Raw genomic sequence first — 21,717 nt, 5'->3', positions numbered from 1 at the left:
TCTCCAGCCTCTCCGTCCTCTCCGCCCCCCTCCCCGTTCCCCTCCCCGTCCCCCTCCTCTACTTCTTCCTCTTCTCCACCACGGGCCGCCGTATCGTCGTTGCCAACCACTCGCGGTCAAACCCGCGCAAATGCCGCACCCACATGTTGGCCGACAACCTCGACTGGTCGCCGATCAGCGCCGCTGCCGCCTCATCCTTCTCCTTGATGGCCCGCGCCGCCGCCTCGAACTCGGCCCGGATGGCGGCTTGAAAATCGGCTGTGTCTCCCCCGCTCCCGCTTGCGGCCGTGTTGGCCGGCGTCGTCACCTCAAACAACCGCTGCAATACACCGGCCTGCCCGAACCGCCGGCAATACACCCCATGCACCCATACCTCGCCTAACCCGCCTACCGGCTGGGCCCCGGGCTTGCCGCCGCGTTTCCGCGGGTTGGTCCAACGCGTGCGGTCAAACATGCTCCGACCGGCAATGCTTCTGGATATGCTTCCTCCCACGCTGTATAAAACCCGCACTCGATACACTTCTTGCCATCGCTCCACACGGGTAATCCGTCGATCGCCGGGACCACCTCGTCGGGGAATCGGATATTGTTCGTATCGGCGGCCAACGAACCGTCGTCCCGTAACGCCAACGCCTCGGCCACGATCCGCTGGCGAACCCTGGGCGGCCAAATGCCGGTGCCGCGAATTGACATGCGACGCAACCGACCGCGCCGTCACCACGCTTCCATGCTCGTGGCAAACTGCCGTGCGGGATGCGGGCAATGGCGTGAATATCTCGCTGAACGTTGCCATGGTTTGTCGCTGCTTTTCTCTTGTACCGCTCTCTGCTCTCTTCTTTTCTACCTTGCTATCGACACGAACTCTTCGCTTGCTCCTCGACATGGGTCGTTTGACTACAGATGAATGGTATAATTAGCTGGATCCGCCGTATTCTGGGCATCACATACATAATTACATACCACTCTGACTATTTTGTTTGGGAAATCCTCTGCGAACACAACTCCCAACTGCTTCAACGGACGCGACCCCCTGATCTTGCGGCGTCCTTCTCCTTGATGGCCGGCGCCGCTGCCTTGAACTCGGCCTGGATGGCCTTCTTAAAGCTCTCTATCTCGCCGTCGCTCTCGCGCTCGCCGTCGCCGGCCGGCGGCGGCACCACATGCCTTGAAAATGCTTTTGAAGCTCGAACCCAGATCGCTAGTTGACGCACCATTTGTGATCCAAAGACACCGGCTACGAAGAGCGGCTGAGTAAGCCAAGAGACAGCATTCTCATCGTCATGGTACCGCGGGAGGTCCTCTCCTTGGTCCATGAAATAGTCGTCGACCTCCTCGCGGAGCTCTTCCTTGTAGGCGGCAACTCCACAGGTCCAAAATCCGACGACGCCGTCATAGAGAAAATTTCGGTCATAGCTGCATGCGCCATCCCGGCGCTCTATCCACGGGCCCCCGCCGCCTTGGTCTACCCACCTTGAGCAGAAGTCCTTCGGCAGGTGGCACGCATAGCATCCCCCTGCAGGTTCGTAATCCCTCCCGTACAGCAGAGGTCTCCCATGTCCTCGCGGACCTTTTGTGCGCCTCGGCAGTGGCACTGCGGGAGCGCATGGCGGATCTGGCCCTCACCAAGACCACGCCCAGCACAGAAGGAACACCTTCCACGTAGCCAAGCCAGTGCCCCTCTCTGGTATTTACCGCACCTGGGGTCGCTGCAGAGTGACCCTGACTGAGCGCCAGCTTGTTGTCGTGACTGAGGCCGAGATTGTTGCTGTCCGCCTTGCTGATTGTTGCCCTTCTTGGCGGTTTTGATTCGACGTGGCCGACATGTTGAACATGGCCTGTTCGTTAGCCTTAGTCGTGACGAGGTTGAGCAGCTTCTCGTAATCCAACTGTCCAGTCTGCAGTTGGAAGCGAAGCATGTCAACCCAGTTGGCGTTCGTATGTCTTCAGACCCAACAGGAGTTGCGCCTGTAGGAACCTGCCTGGAAGGTTGATGCCCACGTCCTTGAGCTTCGCAATCAGGTAATGGAAGCGCGAGACGAAAGCGCGCAAGGTGTCGTAGTTGCTGGCGTTGATCTGGGAGAGTTCCCACACCATACCACACCAACCTTCGTCGGACATGCTTGTCAAGGCTTTGCAAGTCGCAAGGTAAAGCTTGTATGGGTCGAAGTCATCCTCGTCATACACGTAGCCGTTGCTCTTGGTTATGTCCCTGGCCGGGGCGAGTCCCAGCGCTGCCGTCAGATCAATCAACTAACTTTAGACTTCTTCGGATCTGAATTTGATTGAAGTATTTCGCCGTTGTATCTGCTTTGATTCAATTGATTGAGTTGGTCTGGCCAATTCTGATCCCTGGGCTGCCCGATGAAGCTATTCCTGACGTTGCGCCGCCCTAAATCTGACTCCTCCGAGCTCGATCCAACCATTCCGTGTCCAATTCTTCATCAACTGGAGCCTTTCAATCATAATCTCCTTCAGGGAATGCCGTTGCGATGTTATCGTTAGTTTCGCCGTACTGAACGCCCTCTCACAGTCATCTGCCATCGCGGGTATAGCTACATGGATGTCCAATGCAAACCTGCTGACCCGTGGAAACGCCTTCTGGTGATCAACCCACCATTGAATAGGGTCAGAAACTTCTTGAGGCTCGAGTCTGTAGTATCTATCAAGCTCATTGCCCGCATGTGTGGGCCTAGGATGTTTGCTCTTTATCCACTGAGTACTATGAATCTGCTTGGATCCTTCTTCTCTTTGCAGACATCATCGGCGACGGCGATGGTGTAGGAGTCTCCTTAAGACTGTCTTCAACCTCAACGGTAGAATACCACTCCTCTAGGTACTCCTTCAGCTGCCGTTTTGCATCCATCAGCCAAGTTAGTTGCGTTGGTGAAGTCCAGTTCGCCTCAAGGAAGCCTTATGCCGAGGCCAGGGCGTAGAATGATGGATGCTGCGTAAAGAGGGGAATCTCCAAGCAACGTATAATACTCGTTAAGCTTCACCCAAGCGTTGTTGATGCAGGCCCTCACGTACGTCCTCTCGTCTGCTGCTAGGCTTGAGATACGGCTAACTGACCGCGCCATGTAAGCCGGGCGAGCATGATCAGGCAGCGCAGCTTCATTGAACTGAGCAGTAGCGGAAGCGGCAGCTGCAGGATGCCGATGACTCGGCTGCTGCTGCTGCCGTAAGGGTGTTGCGACCTCGAAGCCCTGAAGATGCTGAGGAAGTCTCGACTGCCGTGCAGGGCGATCTCTTGCTGGCGTGGTTGGTGGCGACGGCCGAGGGATTGCATCTGGGCCAGAGCCAGGGGAAAGAGGCTCGCTGGGCTTCTGAGAAGCCAATTCTGCAGCTAATTCCGTAGCAGGGTCGTCATAGAGGGCTTTCCACTCTTCGAGGTGTTCCAGGACTCAAATTCCATGCCAGTCATGAGCTCCCATAAGTGCCCATGGATGCCGCCATGGGCATGTCCCTGTGTTCTCATCGTGAGGCTGTAGATCGGCTCCAGCACGTGTTGAATATCGTTGAGAAGTCTCCAATCGTCAGTTGTCAGATGGTCCTGCCGAGGTAGCTGTGTCGAGGCACTGCCAAGGGCCAAGGTCGAGGCTCACCAGGTAAGCCCAAATCTCTGCTTGCTTCTCCCAGGCTCGCTGAATCATCAAATAGGTTGAATTCCACCGTGTCGCGTTGTTCTGCCGCAGCTCGAGCTCCCTGGAGGATGCCTCTGAGAAGATGAAGTCCTCAGACTCATCCCACTCTTGAATGACGTTCCGGAAAGCCTCACCACGCTGTGGCGAGGCTCTGATGAACTTGGCAATGTTGCGAAGCTTTCCAATTGGTCCTTTGCGCCGCCAATGCTCGAGGCCCTCCTGGTACTGGCCAAGAGTATCACAAAAGTGTCAGATTGAATCTCGAAAGCATCGCTCTCATCGCCGAAAAGGAAGGCCTTCGCAACTAGGTTTAAGATGTGACCGAAGCATCGGATCCGTCGCGCCTTAACACCTTCGTCGTCCATCTGGAGCGAAGGGCCGTGCGACTGACGAAAGAAGCGACGCCGGCAATTTTATAACTAACTAGTTAGAACTAGTTAGATCGTTAACTAATAAGATTGGTATTACTCTCTTATCCTCTAGATGCCCTAATTAAGATATCTCCCTCTTCCGCTTCCTCTACCATATATATAAAAGATAGTAACTAGAGATAACTAACTAGAGTAAACGCAGGTACTATATAAAGGTTGCCGGTGTACTACCTTCGCGAGGGCGAGGGAGATCTACTCGAAAGTGATCCGCAGTGCGATCGCGTATGGAGCCTCCACCTTCCACACCCCTACAGAGGTAGGCCCCCCCCACGCGGGGCCGCAAAGGAACTCGCAAAGATCCAATCGGAGTGCCTCAGGGTGGTCGCTGGGGCCTACAAGGCTACCCCAATACGGAGCTTGAGCTTGGAGACAGAAACCTATTGCCCACCCATCGACCTGTACCTCAACAAGAGGCTCCTTGCCTTTGAGGATCGGGTTAGGATATCAGAGGAGGCGAGGCTAATCCGCCAGACCCCTGCTACAATCGCTGTGATCCTGCGGCGGAGGCGCAGAAGGGGGAGAGGAAGACCTCGGTGGGAGATAGCCGATATAGCAACGGCACCAGCGGAAAAGGGCTCAGGCGAATGGAAGAAGAGGTGGGCATAGGAGTGGGCCTCCCCTCGAGTCGAGGTCGGAAAAGGAGGAGCTAGAGCTAGGGTGGACCGGCCCAGTACCAAACCACAAGAAACAGCTCGAGAGGTGGATGGAGGAGGCAATGAGAAGGGAGTGGATTGGAAAATGGGAGAGTGAGGTAGCTAGGGTGGTCGCTAGGAACCCGGGGCGGGCCCTCGAACCGGCCGATGCGACCGCGCGGTTCGACGCCTCTATTATGAACCGACACCGGTCGAGGGACCCAGCCTGGGAGCGATCGAAGGCGAGGAGTACCCTCCTAGTGCAAGCGAGGACCGGGAAGATTGGGCTTCGAGGGTTCCTCTTTACTAGGAGGGTCCCCGAGGTGGTAACGCCGGTATGCCGCTGCGGTATGGCGCGCGAGACATTTGAACACCTCGTACTCGAATGCAACGGAGCCGCAGATAAACCTCAACCCTGGCCAGACGACGGAGCAGAGCTACTGGAGTGACTAGATGACGTGGAGAAGGCTGCCATAGTGGTGGGGTGGGTACTTGGGCTGGGGAGGCTGAACGAGTTCCGGCTGGCGGAGGAGCTGGAAAATGAGGAGAACAACGAAGAGGCCGGCGGCGGGGCCGAAGCCGAGTAGCAGAAGGGCACCGATGGAACAGAGGTTACAACTCATTTTATCTATTTCGTTACTTTGACCTCGGAAGGTGGGTGAGCCCTTTCGAGGAGATGGATCCACGGGGTAATTAGCGGCGAGGCCGCAGCGGAGGTGCGGAGGTTTTCGTCCAGCTTAGGCATGGTTTCTCCTACCGAGTTAATCGCTGAGGGACCGCATGTACTTAGTACCTAGCGTGATGAGAGAAATAATAAAATAATAATATATAGAGGTTGCCCAGTGGCATGGGCCTCCTTCACGCGCCCTGAAGCTCACCTAGCAACATCTCCGCCACTCGTATCGCCTGTATACAAGGAGTCCTCCCTAGTTCTGTTGGCTCACCAAGCCACCGCATATAGTCGTCAATATCGCGGAACCTTCGCGGGAAGTGCTTCTTGATAAGCCCTCTCGGCCCGGCTCGAAAGAAGGCACCATAGCACAGCGGCATAATCATGTCCCGGAATCGACATGTGTCCGCACTATCTCCGTCCTCGGCCCGTGCCCCTGGGTCCGCCCTGCTACATATCGTCTGGGGCAGATAGCAGATAAAGCACGCCGTAAATTTGGCCATCCACGGCTTCCCCTCGTCAGCACAGGTACGTATGGTCTTCGCCTTTGCCCCGATCCAGAGCCGCCTCCGACTGCACGCCGCTGCGCCGTGATCAAACGGCTTACCACCCTCCACCCGGCAGAGGAGGCAGCAGCCACGCATGGCTTCGAGGCTGGCCTCGAAGCGTCGCAGCACCTCATCATCCAGCCTGGCTCGATGAAGCACCTCCCCCGGACCTGTGTATTCCATGTCGCCCGCGCGGCCGATGTCCACCTTGGCCAGATCGGAGGGGCCCTGGGCTTCCCGCACCGCGCTTGTTGAGGTGGCTTCGGGTGTAAGTGGGAGTCCGGGAGGCCGGGGCTCCGTGTGGGGCTCGGGGCATACCCCACACAGCTCCTCGTTCTCCATGCACCATCTCCAGTCGACCGGCCGGTCCAGGAACTGGCTCATCACGGCCCGCAAGCAGTGCTGCTGAGCGAGATAGAGCTGCATCGACTCCTCGTCCGGGTCGGCAGGAGGATGCGGCTGCCACGCCGCGCTCAACAAGACGACAGACTGGGCAGGCCCTCCGTCACGGCCGGCCCGGCCCGACTCCTGCGAGAAATCCGTCATGCACCGCGGGGCCCCGGCATGCACAACCCACCGCACGTTGGGGTGGTCAAACCCGACTCCGAGTGCGGACGTTGCCACGATGACCGGCGAGCCAGCGGGACCCAGCCATCGATCGATGGCCGCCTCCTTCTCCTCGCCGCTCGTGGTCTCGCGATCCCCGGTATACATGGGACAGTCGAGCGTCTCTGCCAGCTCGCCCACGAGGTCCAGCGTGGGGCAGCACACAATCATCCTCGCCGGCTGGTCGTCGCCGCACGCCGCCCCTGCCACCCCCTCTCCTTTCCCGCCCCGGCTCTCGCCCGCCAGGAGGGTCCGCACCAGTTCGGCGGCCCTATCGCACAGCCCACCCGGGCCTCTGTACCGGATGATGCTGTACCGGAGGTTGGCGCGATTCGTCGACTCCCGTACCATGCGCGGCCGCACCAGGAGGTTGCGCCGCAGGAAGGCCTCCTCGAAAGCCGGCGGTAGGGTGGCAGTGAGCCACACGGTCTGTGTCGGAATCTGGCGCACGTAGGAGCCCAGCTGCGTCATGCTCTTGCGGAAGGTGGCTGTGACGGTGAGATGGCATTCGTCGACCACGATTCGGTCCAGCCGCTGCTGGCCGTCAAGTCGGTGGGCGTAGTCGAGGAAGCCGCTCGTGCATGCGGCCTCGGCCGACACGACGACTAGTGGTGCCGCTTTCAACTCGCCCGGAGCCCACTCCATTGCCTTGATACCGAACTTGCTGAACCTCGCCATCATGTTGGTCCGGAGCGCCAACGTCGGGAGGATCAGTATCGTCGTCTTCGCTCCCGCAAGTACGGCGGCGACCATGACGATCAGGGTCTTGCCCGAGCCTGTGGCTAGCACGGCCACAACCTGTTCCGCCGCGTGGGTTCTCATGGCCGCTAGCATGGCCTCGCGCTGGCCCGGCCGCCGCAGTTGCAGATCCGGATCGTTGTAAAGCTTGCGGGGCCGCGGCTACGAGGTCCTTCTCCGCTACCAGCGGCCTCGTTCAGAACCGTGCCTTCTTGCAGGCGCCCATGGCGCCCATTTTGCCCATCTCGACGGCCGAGCCTGGTCGTTTGTGGCCGCCGCCGCCGCCGCCACCACCGGCAACCATCTCGCGCGCCAGAACCTCGTCTACCCGGAACAGGGTACGCCAGCTCAGCGATGCTCGGTGTGCTCGATGCATGATTGTGTTCATGGCTAGGGTAGTAGAGCCGGCGTAGGCGTGGTTGAACGTGCGGAAGGAGTGGTTGCTGCTCTCGGCCAGATCCACCAGCAGGTCTTCCTCCTCGATGGCCTCCTCCGGCTCGTCGAGCTCCTCCAGGTCAAAGTTGGCCCGCTCTCGTCCGGTGAACTTCTCCTTCGTGATGGATGCCGCGACCTGCCTCCACCACGCTACCTTGAACTCCGGCACCTCGGCACGCGCGCACGCCCGGCTTAGGCACCTCGACACCATCTCATCCCGCCAAACCGTCCCGTCGATTTTCGAGAACAGGTAGGGCGATAGGAGAGCTCCGGGCTCTGCCTGCCGAAGGAAACAGAGGCGCAGCGGCTGCACCACGGCCAGGAACGTGAGCACGAGCTCCGAGATGGCCGCCGGGACGAACCGTATGTTATCCCCGTCCTTCCCCGTCTGCTCCACGGTCTTTCGGTAGCGGACGTGAATCATCAGCTCCCTCTCCCACAGCAGCATGCTGCGCCGCCGGCTCGCGCTGTTGGTGGCCGTGATGGAGAGGAACTCGGACGCTCGCAGCGGCGGCATCGGGGAGACAAACAGGAGCGCGCTGATCGACTGGAGAAACTCCTGGACTTCTGCCTCGTACGCTGCCATGGCCCGGCTGCATAGGGTCATCGCCGCCCCAGGCCCGGATGGCGCCGGCTGTCTGCCGTCTCGTTGGCCGCTCCGTCGCTCTCCCGTGAAGAGGAAGAGCTGCCGAAGGTCCGCCCTACCCTCGATCTGCCGTAGGAGAGCATCCCGCGTGCCGCGCAGCACGTCGGCGTTCCTCTCGTCCGTGAGCCAGGAGCCGCCATAGTCCTCCGCATCCAGGTCGTCCACCAGCCGCCACGGCTCGATGGCACCTATGCTCTCCGCTCCGAGCAGCAGCCCGTCGTACAGCAGGGCACGCGCGCGCCTGTATTCCGACACGATCAGCTTCGTCACATCCGCCATGTGCAGGCTGGTCCCCAGGTAGACGATCCGCTGGCCGCATAGCGACCAGAGCGCCTGACGTCGGCTGACGGCCGAGCTGGCGACCGTTGTGAGATATAGCCGCCACTGCAGGATGTGCCCGAACGTCGTCTCGCCCTTTTGGTGCATGAACTCTTCGCAGATCCGGGCCAGCGCGGCCGGGATCCGGTCCTCGTCATCCCGCTCTCGGAAGCACACCGACTCGAATAGGACCAGCTGCGCCGACCATATGAGGGCCGACAGGGTGCTGCTGTAGTTTCCCGGGTCGTGCCAGCACCGGAGCTTCCTGCGCCGCCTCGCCGCCTCGTCCAGTTCGTCGTCGCCGGTCCCGTTCCTGGCGGCTCGATCCTTCCACCCGCCCCTTCTCGCGCCGCTGCTGAATCGCTTGGTTCGGCTGAGCATGGCGCAGAAGCTGATCACTGGCGACCTGAAGTGGGCGCTGCCGACCGTCTGACATATCAGCGCGACGTAGAACTCTCGGATCGCCGCCTCAAGCCCTTCATCGTCCCCGTCCCCGTCCCCGTCCCCATTTCCTACCCCCTTCTCCTTCTCGTCCTGCCTACGAAGAGCCCTGTGGATCTCATCCATCGCGTCCCGCTGCCTCTGCGTAGGCTCGATGATATCCCGCGGCAGCGTCGGCGCCGGCGCCTCCGTGCCGCGCGTGAAATGCCCGTCCTCCCGGTATACTACCCGATAGTAGTATGTGAGCAGCTCCTTCATCCGTCGAAAGTACGCCACCAGCGTCGGCGCTCTCTTGAAGCACCGGAAGGCTATGTCTCTCCCTTTCTTGCCGGCGCCGGCCGCGAAGTCGCTTAGCGTCTGGGCACGCTGGTGTGTCATTCTGCGCTGCATGGAGCCGTCGGCCACCAGGTCGTTCGCCTTCCATAACCAGGTATCCGCCGCCTCGAGAATGCGTCGGAGGTCCCTCTCGCAACGATCCCCACCATGATCGCTATCACCATCACCATCATCGTCGTCGTCGTCGTCGTCGTCGTCATCTGTGCTGCTGAGCTCGCCTCCCCTCCCGGACGGATGTTTCAGGAGTGGGTTCGTCGACTTGGGTGGCCGGAACGACGACTCGATCTCCGCGTCGGAAAGCCCTCGCAGGTGCGTTGGGAACCCTGTGTAGATCAGCCACCGCTCCCGATCCGCCCGGCCTTCGCCTGGGTCCTCGACGACCGCCGCCTTTGCGTCTAGGTCGCGATCTGCCTGTCGTATATCCTCCCTCAACCCGTCGAACATCCGTCTCTCCGGCGACGAGGGTGGCGGGTCGCCCAGTCCACCGACAACCTCGCCCGACGTATCCGAACCCTGCCCTTGCCCCATACCTCCCGGCTCGACCACGACGAAGTAGTCGACCAGCTGCCTCGCGGTGAAATACGTCTGCAGCGTGCATGACCTCCACAGGGGCCCCTCTCCCGTGTGTTGCGAGGCCGTCCTGCCGTGCCTGGGCATATGGTCATGCATCAGCGAGAGCCGCGTCGTGGCAAAGTCGCAGTTCTCGACGTCGCATGCGCAGAGGTAGCCTCCGTATGACGCCAGCCCCGCGATCTTCTCGCAGGGCCTCCGCCGTGACGGCCTCTGACGCTTCAGCTCGTCTCTCCCACGCAGCTCATACTTCGAGAGCACATCCAGCATGCGCTTCAGCCTGTCCCCCTTCAGCCTGTGCGGCTCCTTTCGTAGGTGGTTCTCCCATCGGCCCTGTTGTCCGTCGGGAACGAGGCATGTGCCGCAGGGCCGGCACACAACCACTCGATGCTCGGCGTTGTAGATGAGTTCGCCGACGGCCATGCTGCTGCCCCTCTCTTTTCTCTCAGCTGCAGCCGTAGGCGTCCAGGATGCGGATGATGTTCGTCCCTGATTTCGGGTGTATGATGAGGTGCTGTCGGCTAGTTTTGGTTGTCCATATGGATGTATTGATATATCCCGCCTGACCTCCTTCCTTTCCTTCACCCTCTTCATTTCATTTCATCTCATCTCATCTCATCTCGTCCGTTGCTTTTTTTTGGGGGGGGGTTCAATTACCCTTTCCCCTTTTTCCGGGACCCTGTCGCTCGCGCCCGCCCGCCAGCCAATGACCGGCGACTTTTACAAGCGAGCCTTTTGGAAGCGAACCATCCTGAACCCTGGGTTACGACACCGCTCATCTCGCTTAAACTACAGGGTTACCCATTTGGACGAAGCGTGTGGTGACCGCTGGGCAGAGACCCCTGACGATGTGGATCGTAACTACCAATGGCAGTGGGACGGCTATCCGTACCCACAGTTACGTAAGATATAGCTAGATCGTTAGTTAACTACCTTAGGTAGTTACTGGAAGTACCTGTTGCACAAAACGGGTGGCTGAAGATACGGTACGGCGGGTCAATGACAGGGGCTTATTGGGCCCACCAGACTGGGGCCCAATGCAGCGTTTCTCAGGGCACAGAGGATCTCCTTTCTTCCAGTTACATCAATCAGACTGTCAGACAATTGCATCACGAATTGAAGCCTCATATCAGTGACCTTGCTTGCACTACGTTGCGCGCCCTGTTCAGAAGTATCGCTACTCTGGCTGTTGGATTTCCAACAGTACCAGCTTACCTTGGTACTTCGAGAGAACCATCACAAATCAATTAACGAGATCCTTGTCGCTTTTGCATGCAAACGGCCACCACAATCTGGTGCCCACAACCAGACCGACGTGACCCTTGTCAACGGCGTCGCCATACGGCACCGCCGCGCGGCACCAGCACCGTGGCCCCCGGGCCGTGACGGAGCACCAGCCGGCTGACCTACCGACGTCGACCGCACCAGAGAGCCGGCTACGCCGCTCCGCCAGACCGTTCCGCATCTCGCCCGTATCCGGCGGGCCATTTCTCCACGCATCGGAAGTTGTCAGCCGTTGCGTCATACACGCCACTTACAACACCACCAACAATCGGACGACCCGATGCCCACGCCAGCCGTGGATAGGCAACTCCGAGCACGGCAGTTGTTACGTTTCGTCGGGACAGACCACCCGCACGTAACGCATGTCGACCGCAAGGATATCGACCACGCACGTTCGTTAGTCGGAGACACCTACACTACCATCGACGACGACGAACCGTGGCCGCCAGCCTAGTCAACCAGCCAACAGTCTTTCAACAGCTTCTACTCCTGGTTCAAGAAGTGGCGACCCGTGACGACTACATCGACACCTTCTATATCCAGTGTGGGAAGCAACAACCACCACCAGGCAGTAACGACCGACTGTCCATCGGAAAGAAATAACCAACCTGTGGAAACTGCTTCCAACGCCTCCGAGGAAATATCAACGCCCACGCTCTACACACACGCATCCTCCACCAGACCATCCTCCCCTACACCAACCACGTCAGACCTCCCATCAACGGGTAACACGCCAAAGACCAGCACCTACCGACGCTCGACCAGTACGGACAACAACGTCGACATGGCTGACAACGGGCGACGCCAACCAGTCCCAGACCCAGATGGCCCTCTTACAGCACAAGCCGCAGCCGCATTGATGGCTGCCGCTTTCCGTCAACATCGAGAGAACCAGAATGCCGACATGGGTAACCTTCTGGCAGCCGCAATCGACCATCAACAGCGTCAACAACCAGCCGCATCCACCGCGTTGCAGGCAGTCGACGTTGGCTATTTCGATCCATCCGCCAAAGACCCATCTGGCGCAGGTCTAATATCGGGCGGCAAAATCAACAAATATACCGACATCTTTCCATTTTGCGACAGGTTGGTCGACCTCGCCGCCACCCATGGCGACGACGCGGTACGCCGTATTTGGTCCCAATGCCTGCAAGGCCCTGCATTGGTTTGGCATTCCCACATCCTCACTGACGACGATCGGGAATTGTTGCGTACCGCAACCATCAACGCCATCTGCAACAAGTTGAAAAGCCGTTTCAAGATCGACTATTCAGTGGCACTGGATACCCTCAAGCAGTCCCGGTTTACGATGTCCGATGTCGCCAATGACAAGGATATCATGGCCTTTGTGCAGACAATGATGCGCAATGCAAAGGCGTGCGACATGAGCCGGCACGGCCAGTTGATCGCTGCGTTCGAGGCACTCGACGGAGACATTCAGAGTGAACTGGATAAGCCGACTTCCACCACCGAAATCGACAGTTTCTTACGTCAAATTCAAGAACGCGAAAGCGTCTTGCGGAAGCGCGCGCAACGATTTCGCCAACCGCAACAGCCGTATCGCCAACAGTACCCACCACGCGGCCAATATCAACAGGGTCAACAGTTCAACCGGTACCGCCAGCCATATCGGAATCAGGGGCAACAACAACAACAGTCACTCTGGAACCGTTATCAACAACAACGGTATCAACCACAAGGCCAAGATTCGCGGCCAAGGATTGCAACCACAAGGACAACAGTGGCAGTACAACCAGTACAATGTCGGAAACCAGCCCGCCAACAATCAACGGCAGTACGGCCAGCAACAACAGCAGGCGCAACAACCGGGAGCAGTCGTTCCTGAAAATCGACGTCTTCCCGCGCCACCGCAACGTAATCAATACCGGCCACCCACACCCGGCAGAGCCATCCCAGCGTTCCACGGCTCCGCCCAATACCAACAGCCGTCGGTTGAAGATGCGCCGGAGCAGGATGTCGCCGGTCCGGATGACTTCGGCCCCGCCGAATCTTACTACGGCAATGCCCCCTATCCCGACGACGAATATCCCGCCGCACCGGAATGGCTGGATGTCGACCACCGCGGCCCGGATACCGACACCACCGACACGCCTGACGATGTCGTGGCCCAATTCGTGTCGCTGTCCATCGCATCGAAATGCCGGCATTGCGCGAAGAGCTTTCCGTCAAACAACAAACTGATGGCACACATATACGCAGACCACCTCAAACGCCCTCGACCCGACAGGAAGGCGAGAGCTGACACTGCCGGCGCCATTCCGAGCGCCAGAGAAGTCGTCGATGCCCACTTGGCTGAGGCACACCCTGTCGCCGACGATCCGATGCATCTTTCGAAGATCGTCGAATCAAAAAACCACCCGCGCCCCCGGTCCCGGTAGGCGGAACGGAGGGTGCCAAGCAGCGTCCGCCTACGCATGTCAAGATGCTACCGGTAACTGTCATCCGGTCAAACGTCGATTCCACGCCGGACCGTGGTTCTGGATTCGGATTCAAGACATGGAGCTACCTCAAGATGAACATCGTCCCCGACATCAACATTCCCAATCAACAACATGATATCTGCGCAGATACAGGCTGTACCGCAACGTTGGTCGACAGGCAATGGTTGGCCGCCCCCATACAGTCATTCGTCACCGTGCCAGCCCCCTGATGGTCCGTGGCATCGGAAAAGGAGTACACAACACACTAGACTACGCCATCATCGACCTCAATTTCTACGGTACATTACCATCCGGCTCAACCGCCATCGCGAGCTTTACACGCGAGGTTACGATTGTTGACGACTTACGCGCCAACATGCTCCTTGGTATGGATTGCATGACCCCGGAGAAATTCGACATATTGCTATCTGACGAAGCCATCGTTATCAATTCGTGTGGCGGCATCCGGATACCCATTACCACCAAACGGCACGGCAAACCCATCAAGTCGAAAGTCATCGCTAAACATCGCATTTCTATTCCACCACAAACGCTGGCGTCTATCGCTGTCAACCACGCCGTTCATGTTGACGACGGCCAGACCCTCTTGTTCGAACCAGCCACGTTGAACGTGTCAGTATTTGCAGCCGTCGCAGATTGTCACATGGAATCAGCCATCGTGCGGAACGACACGAACCGCCCGATTACGGTCCACGCTAACCAATGCGTCGGCCACCTGGTATCGATGGAACCAGACTGTCAGGCGTACTTGGTCGACGACGCTGCCGCCGCCGAACTGGCCGTTCACAAACCCGCGCCACCACCAGAGGAACGCAGACTTGCAACAATGACCGAGGACGACATTAAGCTCAACACTATTCAGCATCCGTGCGGCGTCACAATTTACAACTTACCGCCCGCACAAATGGCCCCCTTGTGGTCACTGGTAACCGAATACCAGGACGTCTTCAAAGACAAAGGCTTTGTCAACCTGGACCAAGACCAATGGATGCGCGTTAAATTACGACCCGGCTGGCATGAAACACTTCCAAAGAAATGCCGAATCTACCCCATGAACGCAGAGGACCGCGGCGTCGTCAAGGATACCATTGGGAAACTGGAAAGCGGCGGAAAGGCCACAAAGACCCGGTTTCAAGTGCCATTTTCCTTCCCTGTCTTCGTCGTGTGGCGAACAATGCCCGATGGCACCAGGAAAGGCCGCATGGTAGTCGACATTCGCATGCTCAACAAGATCGTTCTTCCCGACGCATATCCAATGAAGTCACAGGACGACATTATGGCAAGACTGGCCAACGCCAAGTACATCACGATCCTCGACGCCGTTGCGTTTTACTATCAATGGTTGGTCGACCCGCGTGACCGCTGGGTATTTACCATGAACACTCCCGAAGGCCAATATACCTTCAACTGTGTCGTTATGGGTTACCGAAACAGCAATGCGTACGTTCAACGCCAAATGAATTTGCTTCTCAAACACATCGACGCAGCCGACGCATATTGCGATGACGTCGCCATCGGTTCCCGGAAATTCGACACCGACGACGGCCACCTCGCCCACCTTCGCCGCGTATTTGACGCATTGCGCCGCCGAAATATATCTATCGGGCCCAGCAAATCGTTCATCGCATTTCCCAGCGCGACAGTTCTCGGCCGTATGGTAAACAGCATGGGCATGTCAACCACGACAGAACGGCTGTCAGCCATTACCAAGTTGAACTTTCCAGCTACCCTCAAGGACCTCGAGTACTTTATCGGCGCCACCGGTTGGCTCAGGCACAATGTACCGCTGTATTCTATCCTGGTCGAACCGCTGCAACGGCGAAAGACGGCATTGTTGAAAACACGGAATCGGAAAGGAAAACGACGGTCATGGTCGCACGCGGTTCAGTTACTATTGCCCACCTCCGAGGAACTGGCATCCTTCGAAGCGGTCAAAGCCGCATTATCCAGACATACGACACTAGCATTCTTCCGCGACGCGGATCCATTTTGCATCGACGTAGACGTATCGGCACTCGGCATCGGCGCTGAGGTTTACCACATTGAACCAGCCGCCCTGCAAAAAGTCACCAAGGACGGCCTCATCGTCAAATATCCCCCGCGCACCGCCATCCAGCCACTCGCGTACCTCTCCCGAACACTGTCGTTGGCCGAAAGGGACTACTGGCCGACGGAGATGGAAGTTCTCGGCTTGGTATGGGTGTTGGCCAAGTGCAAGCGATGGATAACCGCTACCAAGTCATCCCCCCTTTACGTTTTTACAGACCACAAATCAATTTTGGGTCTCAACAACAGAACGGCAGACATTACCAGCTCTACATCAACGACGAACAAACGACTTATCCGCGCAGCTGAGTTTTTCAGTACGTTTGACCTGCGAATCCAACACAAGCCCGGCAAATTCCACGTCGTGGCCGATGCACTGTCACGACTACCGTCGACGAACAACGTTACCGATCCGCAAGCACCCGGAGGTCTTGATAACCTTCCCAACGACAGAGAGGAACACTGGGCGTTTTGCGCCGCCACGGCACCTCTCCGGCTTCCGTCAATCAGAACGTTCCCCGAACCGGCGGACAAGGATGTCGATCTTGGCCAGCCGACGGCTACAACGACCTCCGGTATCGTCACCCTGGACATCCACCCAGAGTTTGTTGAACGGTTACAAGAAGGATACTTGCAGGATCCAGTTTGGAAGCGCACGATGACCGTCATCCGCCAAAACAACAGCCTTCTACCAGCAAACAGAGCAAATCTACCATTCGAACTACATAAAGGTTTACTTTGGAAAACCGGCGGCCAGGTTCCCCGCCTGTGTGTCCCACGTACCTGTCTGACCGACATCCTGAACGCCATACACGACGGAAACCACAGAGGCTTTCAAGCGTTGCGCACTCGGCTATCTAATTTCTGCATCAGCCAGCCAACAAAGATGTTGCGCGCGTACGTCAACGCATGCCCACAATGCAAGGCGAACGACCGACGACACCACTCGCCATATGGATCCTTGCAACCGCTAACCGGCAACGAGTGCCCATACTATATGATCACAATCGATTTCATCGTCGATCTGCCGACATCTACCGACAAGCTTGACGTTGCACTGGTCATCGTCGACAAACTCAGCAAGGAGACGCAAATAGTCTTGGGCAAATCGACATGGAAATCGTCACACTGGGGACCACAGTTGTTGAATCGCCTGCTGACGGCCAACTGGGGCCTACCGAAGGTCATCCTGTCAGACCGCGACCCGAAATTCACAGCCGCGTTGTGGCGAGCCATCTGGAAGACACTGGGCACCAATCTCCTTTACACGACGGCATACCACCCATCAACCGACGGTCAGAGCGAACGTACAATCCAAACCATCGAATCGGCATTACGCCACTACATCCAAGCATTGGATGACTTCACTAGATGGCCGGAAACCGTTCCACGATTGCAGTTCGAACACAACAATATACGGTCACGGACGACCGGCAAGTCGCCGAACGAAATCGTTAAGGGTTTCAACCCAGTTGCCGTAGCGGATGTCATCGGTGACCACCAACCCGCTAGAGATCCAAACCTTCCACAGCTACGTATGGAAGCACACGACGCCGTCGCCATCGCCGCAATGACGATGAAACACTACTACGACCGTCGTCACATGCCACGTTTTTTCGACGTGGGCAGTAAAGTCTGGCTGCGGGTCCACAAAGGTTACAATATGCCGGCAACTGACCTCATCGGGCCGAAGTTCAGTCAACAATACGCGGGACCGCTGGAAGTTGTCGAACGTGTCGGACGATCCGCATACCGGCTACGCCTCCCACCATCGTGGAGGATCCACGACGTCGTCAGTATTGACCATTTGGAGCCACACACCTTCGACCCATATGGAAGACAACTACCCGCCATTCAGCCAGTCACGACGCACAACCAGACTGTCAAAGCCATCGTCAGTCACCGGCTCCGTGGTAACGGTAACCAGTACCTCGTCAAATATGACGGTTTGGGCGCTGAATTTGACCAATGGCTCCCCGAACAACGACTGGCATCGATTGCGCCCGGCATTCTACAACAGTGGTTACAACAGCAACAACACCACAAGTGACAGCGACAACGTTGTCAACGGCATCTCGACGGGGGCGTCGAGCGCTTTGTGTGGCGGCAAACTGTGGTGACCGCTGGGCAGGGACCCCTGACGATGTGGATCGTAACTACCAATGGCAGTGGGACGGCTAACTACCCGTACCCACAGTTACGTAAGATATAGCTAGATAACTAACTAACGTAATCTATCACCTTCTGGGACACACCACCTTGTGGGACACTTTTCTGCCCCACACCCCACCACGTCGACTTCGGACGCACCTCACAACACAAAAGAGAGTCTATTCGGAATGCATTCTACATAATTCGAGTCCTTATTTACAAGGGCATTTTCTGGCGTTGTGCTCGATTGAGCCACAAACACTGCACTTCGGCTGCGCACGCTTTCGTGCCTTTGGCGCTGTCACGGGCACAGCCCGTTCCTTGTAGGGTTAGGGTTGCACGGCTGAACCCCGAGGTGGGCTGTACGTAGCTCTGCGCTGGTCTGTGCGCAGCCACAGGGTTTTCCCTGAGTGCGCCTCGCCTCCCACATTCGGTTCCTCGTGCAACCACGCAATATACCAGCTTGCCCCTACCACGGTGATCCTGACCGTGATAGGCGCAGTCGTGTCCGATGGCCCCACCTCTCCTTCTTCGACCTCTCGACGAGCTTCCTGGCTTCCTTGACCCTTCTGACGAGCATTCTGGGAGGCCTCGATGTGTGTCATCCCTTCTCCAATCGTCATAGTCCCTCCTGTTTGAATGAAAGCTCGGCGTGCCCGCTTTCTCTTTTGTCGACCATTTTCAGCTCGAAGTCGCGAGTTCTCTTCCTGCAAAAGAGTAGCATTGTGCATCGCCATCTGGCAGCCCTTGATGATTTTCTGAAGCGCCTGATCTGTTGGGCTTATCTCTCTCTGGTGTTTCCTCTGGAGTGTCACACGGATCACCACGTGGACGCAACCATCATCAATCGTTTTTTTTTAGAGATCAATGGCCACTCATCGGAAGATGGGAATTCACACGGCCGAGCCTAGGAGGCTATGAGACTCTGCCAATTGTCCTTGTCCTCCTCTTCCCTCTGTAAGTAGGGTTCCAACCCCGTGATATCTCTCTCTGAGCAGCGAGGGTGGCGCCGCATGCAACCGCACCTGGCCTAAGCCGAGTGATCTCTCCGGCCTAGACCAACCGATATCTTGCCACGTTCTGGGCCTTGACCCTCATGTGCTCGGACCTCTTGGTCTACCTTCCAACACGTCATCTTCTCATCGAGACCCTTCATGTATGAAAGACTCAGAATGTCAGATAGCTCCAGAACTTCTCTTTCTCTCTTTATGGACTTCTCGAGGCCATTGAAGATTATTCTTATTAATACATTTGGTTTTGCCGGTTCCCCCGGCAGCTGATTGTTCAAGCCCTGGAATACCAGCCCTTGTAACATGGAGAGAGTCAAGTTCGACGATGTTTGCGGGCGTTTTGAGAGGCAGACTTGGCGGTTGGATAGGGGTAGGAGGGGGACTCGGTGTCCGTATCCTGGTTTGTAGCCGACAAAGAACCTGAGTTGGATCGAAAGGCAAGAGCCCTGCAGCTCTAAAGCCGCTTGCGATGTTCTTTGTATTGAATGTCGTTTTCCGAGCTTCGAGAAACAGTTCGAGGAATCGCGGTTTGTCAATGTGATGAACCCCGAGTGCTATCTTCGCTTTGACAAGGTCGCCGTACGTCCGCTTAAGCACAGCGAAACAGCTAACGTCAAGGGGCTGGAGGTAGTGCGACGAGTGCGGAGGCATACACTCTGTAAGGATCCGATGCTCAGTACAGAATTTGTCGAATGCAGGCGTCGAATGGCTTCCATGACCATCGAGAATGAGAAGCCGATATCGACCAACAGTCCGTTTTCGAGTTGTGGCTCGAAGACTTCTCGAAGCCACTCGAAGGTAAGCTCATCGGTTGTCCAGCCGTTATCGCTGACTCCAATCCGCCATGTCTTTGGCAGCACTGAGCCGTCGTACCACGACGAAATGTGGACTTTTCCTTCAAAGATAATCATCGGGTCAACACTCCAGCCGGATGCGTTAATGCACTCGATGACAGTTGTCCACTCTCGATTTCCCGGCTGGATAACAACAGGTCGATTCCGTCGGTCAGATCGAGTGACCACTTTAGACGTGCTTGCAACACCCATCTGGAAACCAGTCTCGTCAAAGTTGTAGATGTCGCTGTCAAGAACACCGTATTCGTTGATGGTCCTTTGCACTCGTGCAAACCACGCTGAAATCTTCTCTGGATCCTCGCATAAGGCCCGTTGATAGTCGTACTTTCTAGAATACTTCGTCTCCAGATGGGGATGCCGATGAAGAAGCCGCTGGACCCAGTTCTCACCGACAGTCATTGCCGGGACCGGGGTGGATGTAAGAGACGCATCGAGTAGAGTGAAGCTTCCACGCTCGCGGAGAAGAAGGTCAGCCATCTGTCGGATATAACCGATCGTCGGCGACATCCCACGGTCGTCCAATGACTCGATCCATTGAATCAAGGCTGCTTCTTCAGTTGGGCGTAGCTTTCGGTTCTTGACTTGAGCTTTTTGACGCGTACCGCCCCCCTTGACGCGTCTGTGGAGAGTGGACTTCGGTACACCAAACGCATCCGCAGCCTTGCGAATGATTTTGATTTGGCCTGAACGTAAGGCCTCGAGTGCTAATTGGATTCTATCTTCGTGCTGTAGAGGCTTTGGCATTTTGCCGGGCACAATGGCGTAGTGGAGTGCGTCCGAAGTCGACGTGGTGGGGTGTGGGGCAGAAAGCTGTCCCACAAGGTGGTGTGTCCCAGAAGGTGATGGATTACGTTAACTAACGTTAGATTGGAAGTACCAGCTTACCTTGGTACTTCGAGAGAACCAGAGCATGCGTTTGGTTGAACTCGTCGAGAGGAGTACGTCGGATGGAAGGCATCTTCAGCTGATGAGCAGCCTGAGGCTCAACGGGATGTAGGGGAACTTGGTCATTGGCGGCATTGACTTCGGCAGCCCCACGGTCGACTCGCTCTTGCAGCTGGTTCAATTCTGAGTCGTGGACTAGCACATTGGGCACCGCAGCTTCGTCAACAGCCTCTCCGTCCTCTTCCGGCGCTTCAACAGGGCCAGAATCTGCAGGCAACCCTTCACACTCCTCGACCTCGTGGATATTCAGCTGATCAAAGACGTTGCCGTCCTCTGGCAACTGGGAGAGGTTGTCGTAGTTCCAGGTGAAACTCCGATAGCCAGGGTGGTTGTCGGCGAGGAATCTGAGCCATGTCTCGACTGCTGCTCGGCGGACTCGGAAGCGGTTGCGGAATTGTCGGTCCATCTGTTCAGCATTCTGTGACGAACCTACTTCTGGACCCGGTCCTGTTAGGGTTCGGCTTCGGTCGAAGGTAATCTTTCAAGGGTGCTTAGGTTCGGTGCAGCCAAAGGGTGCACAACAAAGACTTGTCTCAACAGTAGGCTTTCGAGCTTGTAGCGAACTGTAGTTGTGATTGCTAACTGGAGAACTTCCCAGAGCTCCCCAGAACGAGTGGCTATATAATGCTATCTGAGCCGTTGATCCCAGTGCTCCCTATGCTCCCGGGGAGCATTGGGAGCGTTGGGAGCGTAGATGCTCCCCGTGCTCCCGGGGCTGGAAGGGAGCGCCGGGAGCACCCCCTTCTGGCGTTATGATTGGTCCAATGTTTCCGTGAATGATTGGACGGGACGTCCTGCGTCCTGCAAGCCAAGACCGTACGGGTCCTAATCCGTGACACATTCTCAGATCCACGTGGGCGGAGGAGAGAGAGTGGTGATACTGAAACATCCAGATCTGTGAGCTGAATGGGTCTAGCGACACCCAATTCACCTTTTACTTACTATATTAATCT

At 57.2% G+C, this 21,717-nt stretch overlaps 6 protein-coding genes across 6 annotated transcripts; 2 read left to right on the top strand and 4 right to left on the bottom strand.

The window, feature by feature from the left end:
* Nucleotides 1-58: 58 nt before the first annotated feature.
* CHGG_03700 (uncharacterized protein) lies at nucleotides 59-2,118 on the bottom strand (the record flags this gene model as incomplete). The annotated part of the gene is made up of 4 exons (XM_001230215.1): nucleotides 59-894; nucleotides 1,028-1,462; nucleotides 1,540-1,895; nucleotides 1,976-2,118. 4 exons carry the CDS (start codon nucleotides 2,116-2,118, stop codon nucleotides 59-61), a joined length of 1,770 nt encoding a protein of 589 aa, XP_001230216.1.
* A 601-nt stretch (nucleotides 2,119-2,719) lies between these two features.
* Nucleotides 2,720-4,006, bottom strand: CHGG_03699 (uncharacterized protein; the record flags this gene model as incomplete). The annotated part of the gene is made up of 4 exons (XM_001230214.1): nucleotides 2,720-2,845; nucleotides 3,024-3,380; nucleotides 3,603-3,866; nucleotides 3,992-4,006. The coding sequence occupies 4 exons, from the start codon at nucleotides 4,004-4,006 to the stop codon at nucleotides 2,720-2,722; spliced, it is 762 nt and encodes a 253-aa protein (XP_001230215.1).
* A 781-nt stretch (nucleotides 4,007-4,787) lies between these two features.
* Nucleotides 4,788-5,291, top strand: CHGG_03698 (uncharacterized protein; the record flags this gene model as incomplete). The annotated part of the gene is made up of 2 exons (XM_001230213.1): nucleotides 4,788-5,052; nucleotides 5,158-5,291. The coding sequence occupies 2 exons, from the start codon at nucleotides 4,788-4,790 to the stop codon at nucleotides 5,289-5,291; spliced, it is 399 nt and encodes a 132-aa protein (XP_001230214.1).
* A 271-nt stretch (nucleotides 5,292-5,562) lies between these two features.
* On the bottom strand, nucleotides 5,563-10,435 carry CHGG_03697 (uncharacterized protein; the record flags this gene model as incomplete). The annotated part of the gene is made up of 2 exons (XM_001230212.1): nucleotides 5,563-7,345; nucleotides 7,470-10,435. 2 exons carry the CDS (start codon nucleotides 10,433-10,435, stop codon nucleotides 5,563-5,565), a joined length of 4,749 nt encoding a protein of 1,582 aa, XP_001230213.1.
* A 283-nt stretch (nucleotides 10,436-10,718) lies between these two features.
* On the top strand, nucleotides 10,719-17,854 carry CHGG_03696 (uncharacterized protein; the record flags this gene model as incomplete). The annotated part of the gene is made up of 6 exons (XM_001230211.1): nucleotides 10,719-10,914; nucleotides 10,965-10,998; nucleotides 11,441-11,692; nucleotides 11,777-12,865; nucleotides 12,921-13,691; nucleotides 13,891-17,854. The coding sequence occupies 6 exons, from the start codon at nucleotides 10,719-10,721 to the stop codon at nucleotides 17,852-17,854; spliced, it is 6,306 nt and encodes a 2,101-aa protein (XP_001230212.1).
* Nucleotides 17,855-19,519: 1,665 nt separating this feature from the next.
* On the bottom strand, nucleotides 19,520-21,170 carry CHGG_03695 (uncharacterized protein; the record flags this gene model as incomplete). The annotated part of the gene is made up of 2 exons (XM_001230210.1): nucleotides 19,520-20,523; nucleotides 20,705-21,170. The coding sequence occupies 2 exons, from the start codon at nucleotides 21,168-21,170 to the stop codon at nucleotides 19,520-19,522; spliced, it is 1,470 nt and encodes a 489-aa protein (XP_001230211.1).
* Between the last annotated feature and the right edge of the window lie 547 nt (nucleotides 21,171-21,717).

Source organism: Chaetomium globosum, genomic scaffold, assembly GCF_000143365.1.
Source record: "Chaetomium globosum CBS 148.51 scaffold_2 genomic scaffold, whole genome shotgun sequence".
Taxonomy (NCBI): Eukaryota; Fungi; Ascomycota; class Sordariomycetes; order Sordariales; family Chaetomiaceae; genus Chaetomium; species Chaetomium globosum.
The sequence above is the reverse complement of the archived record's forward strand: the minus strand, read 5'-3'. Positions and strand labels throughout refer to the sequence as shown.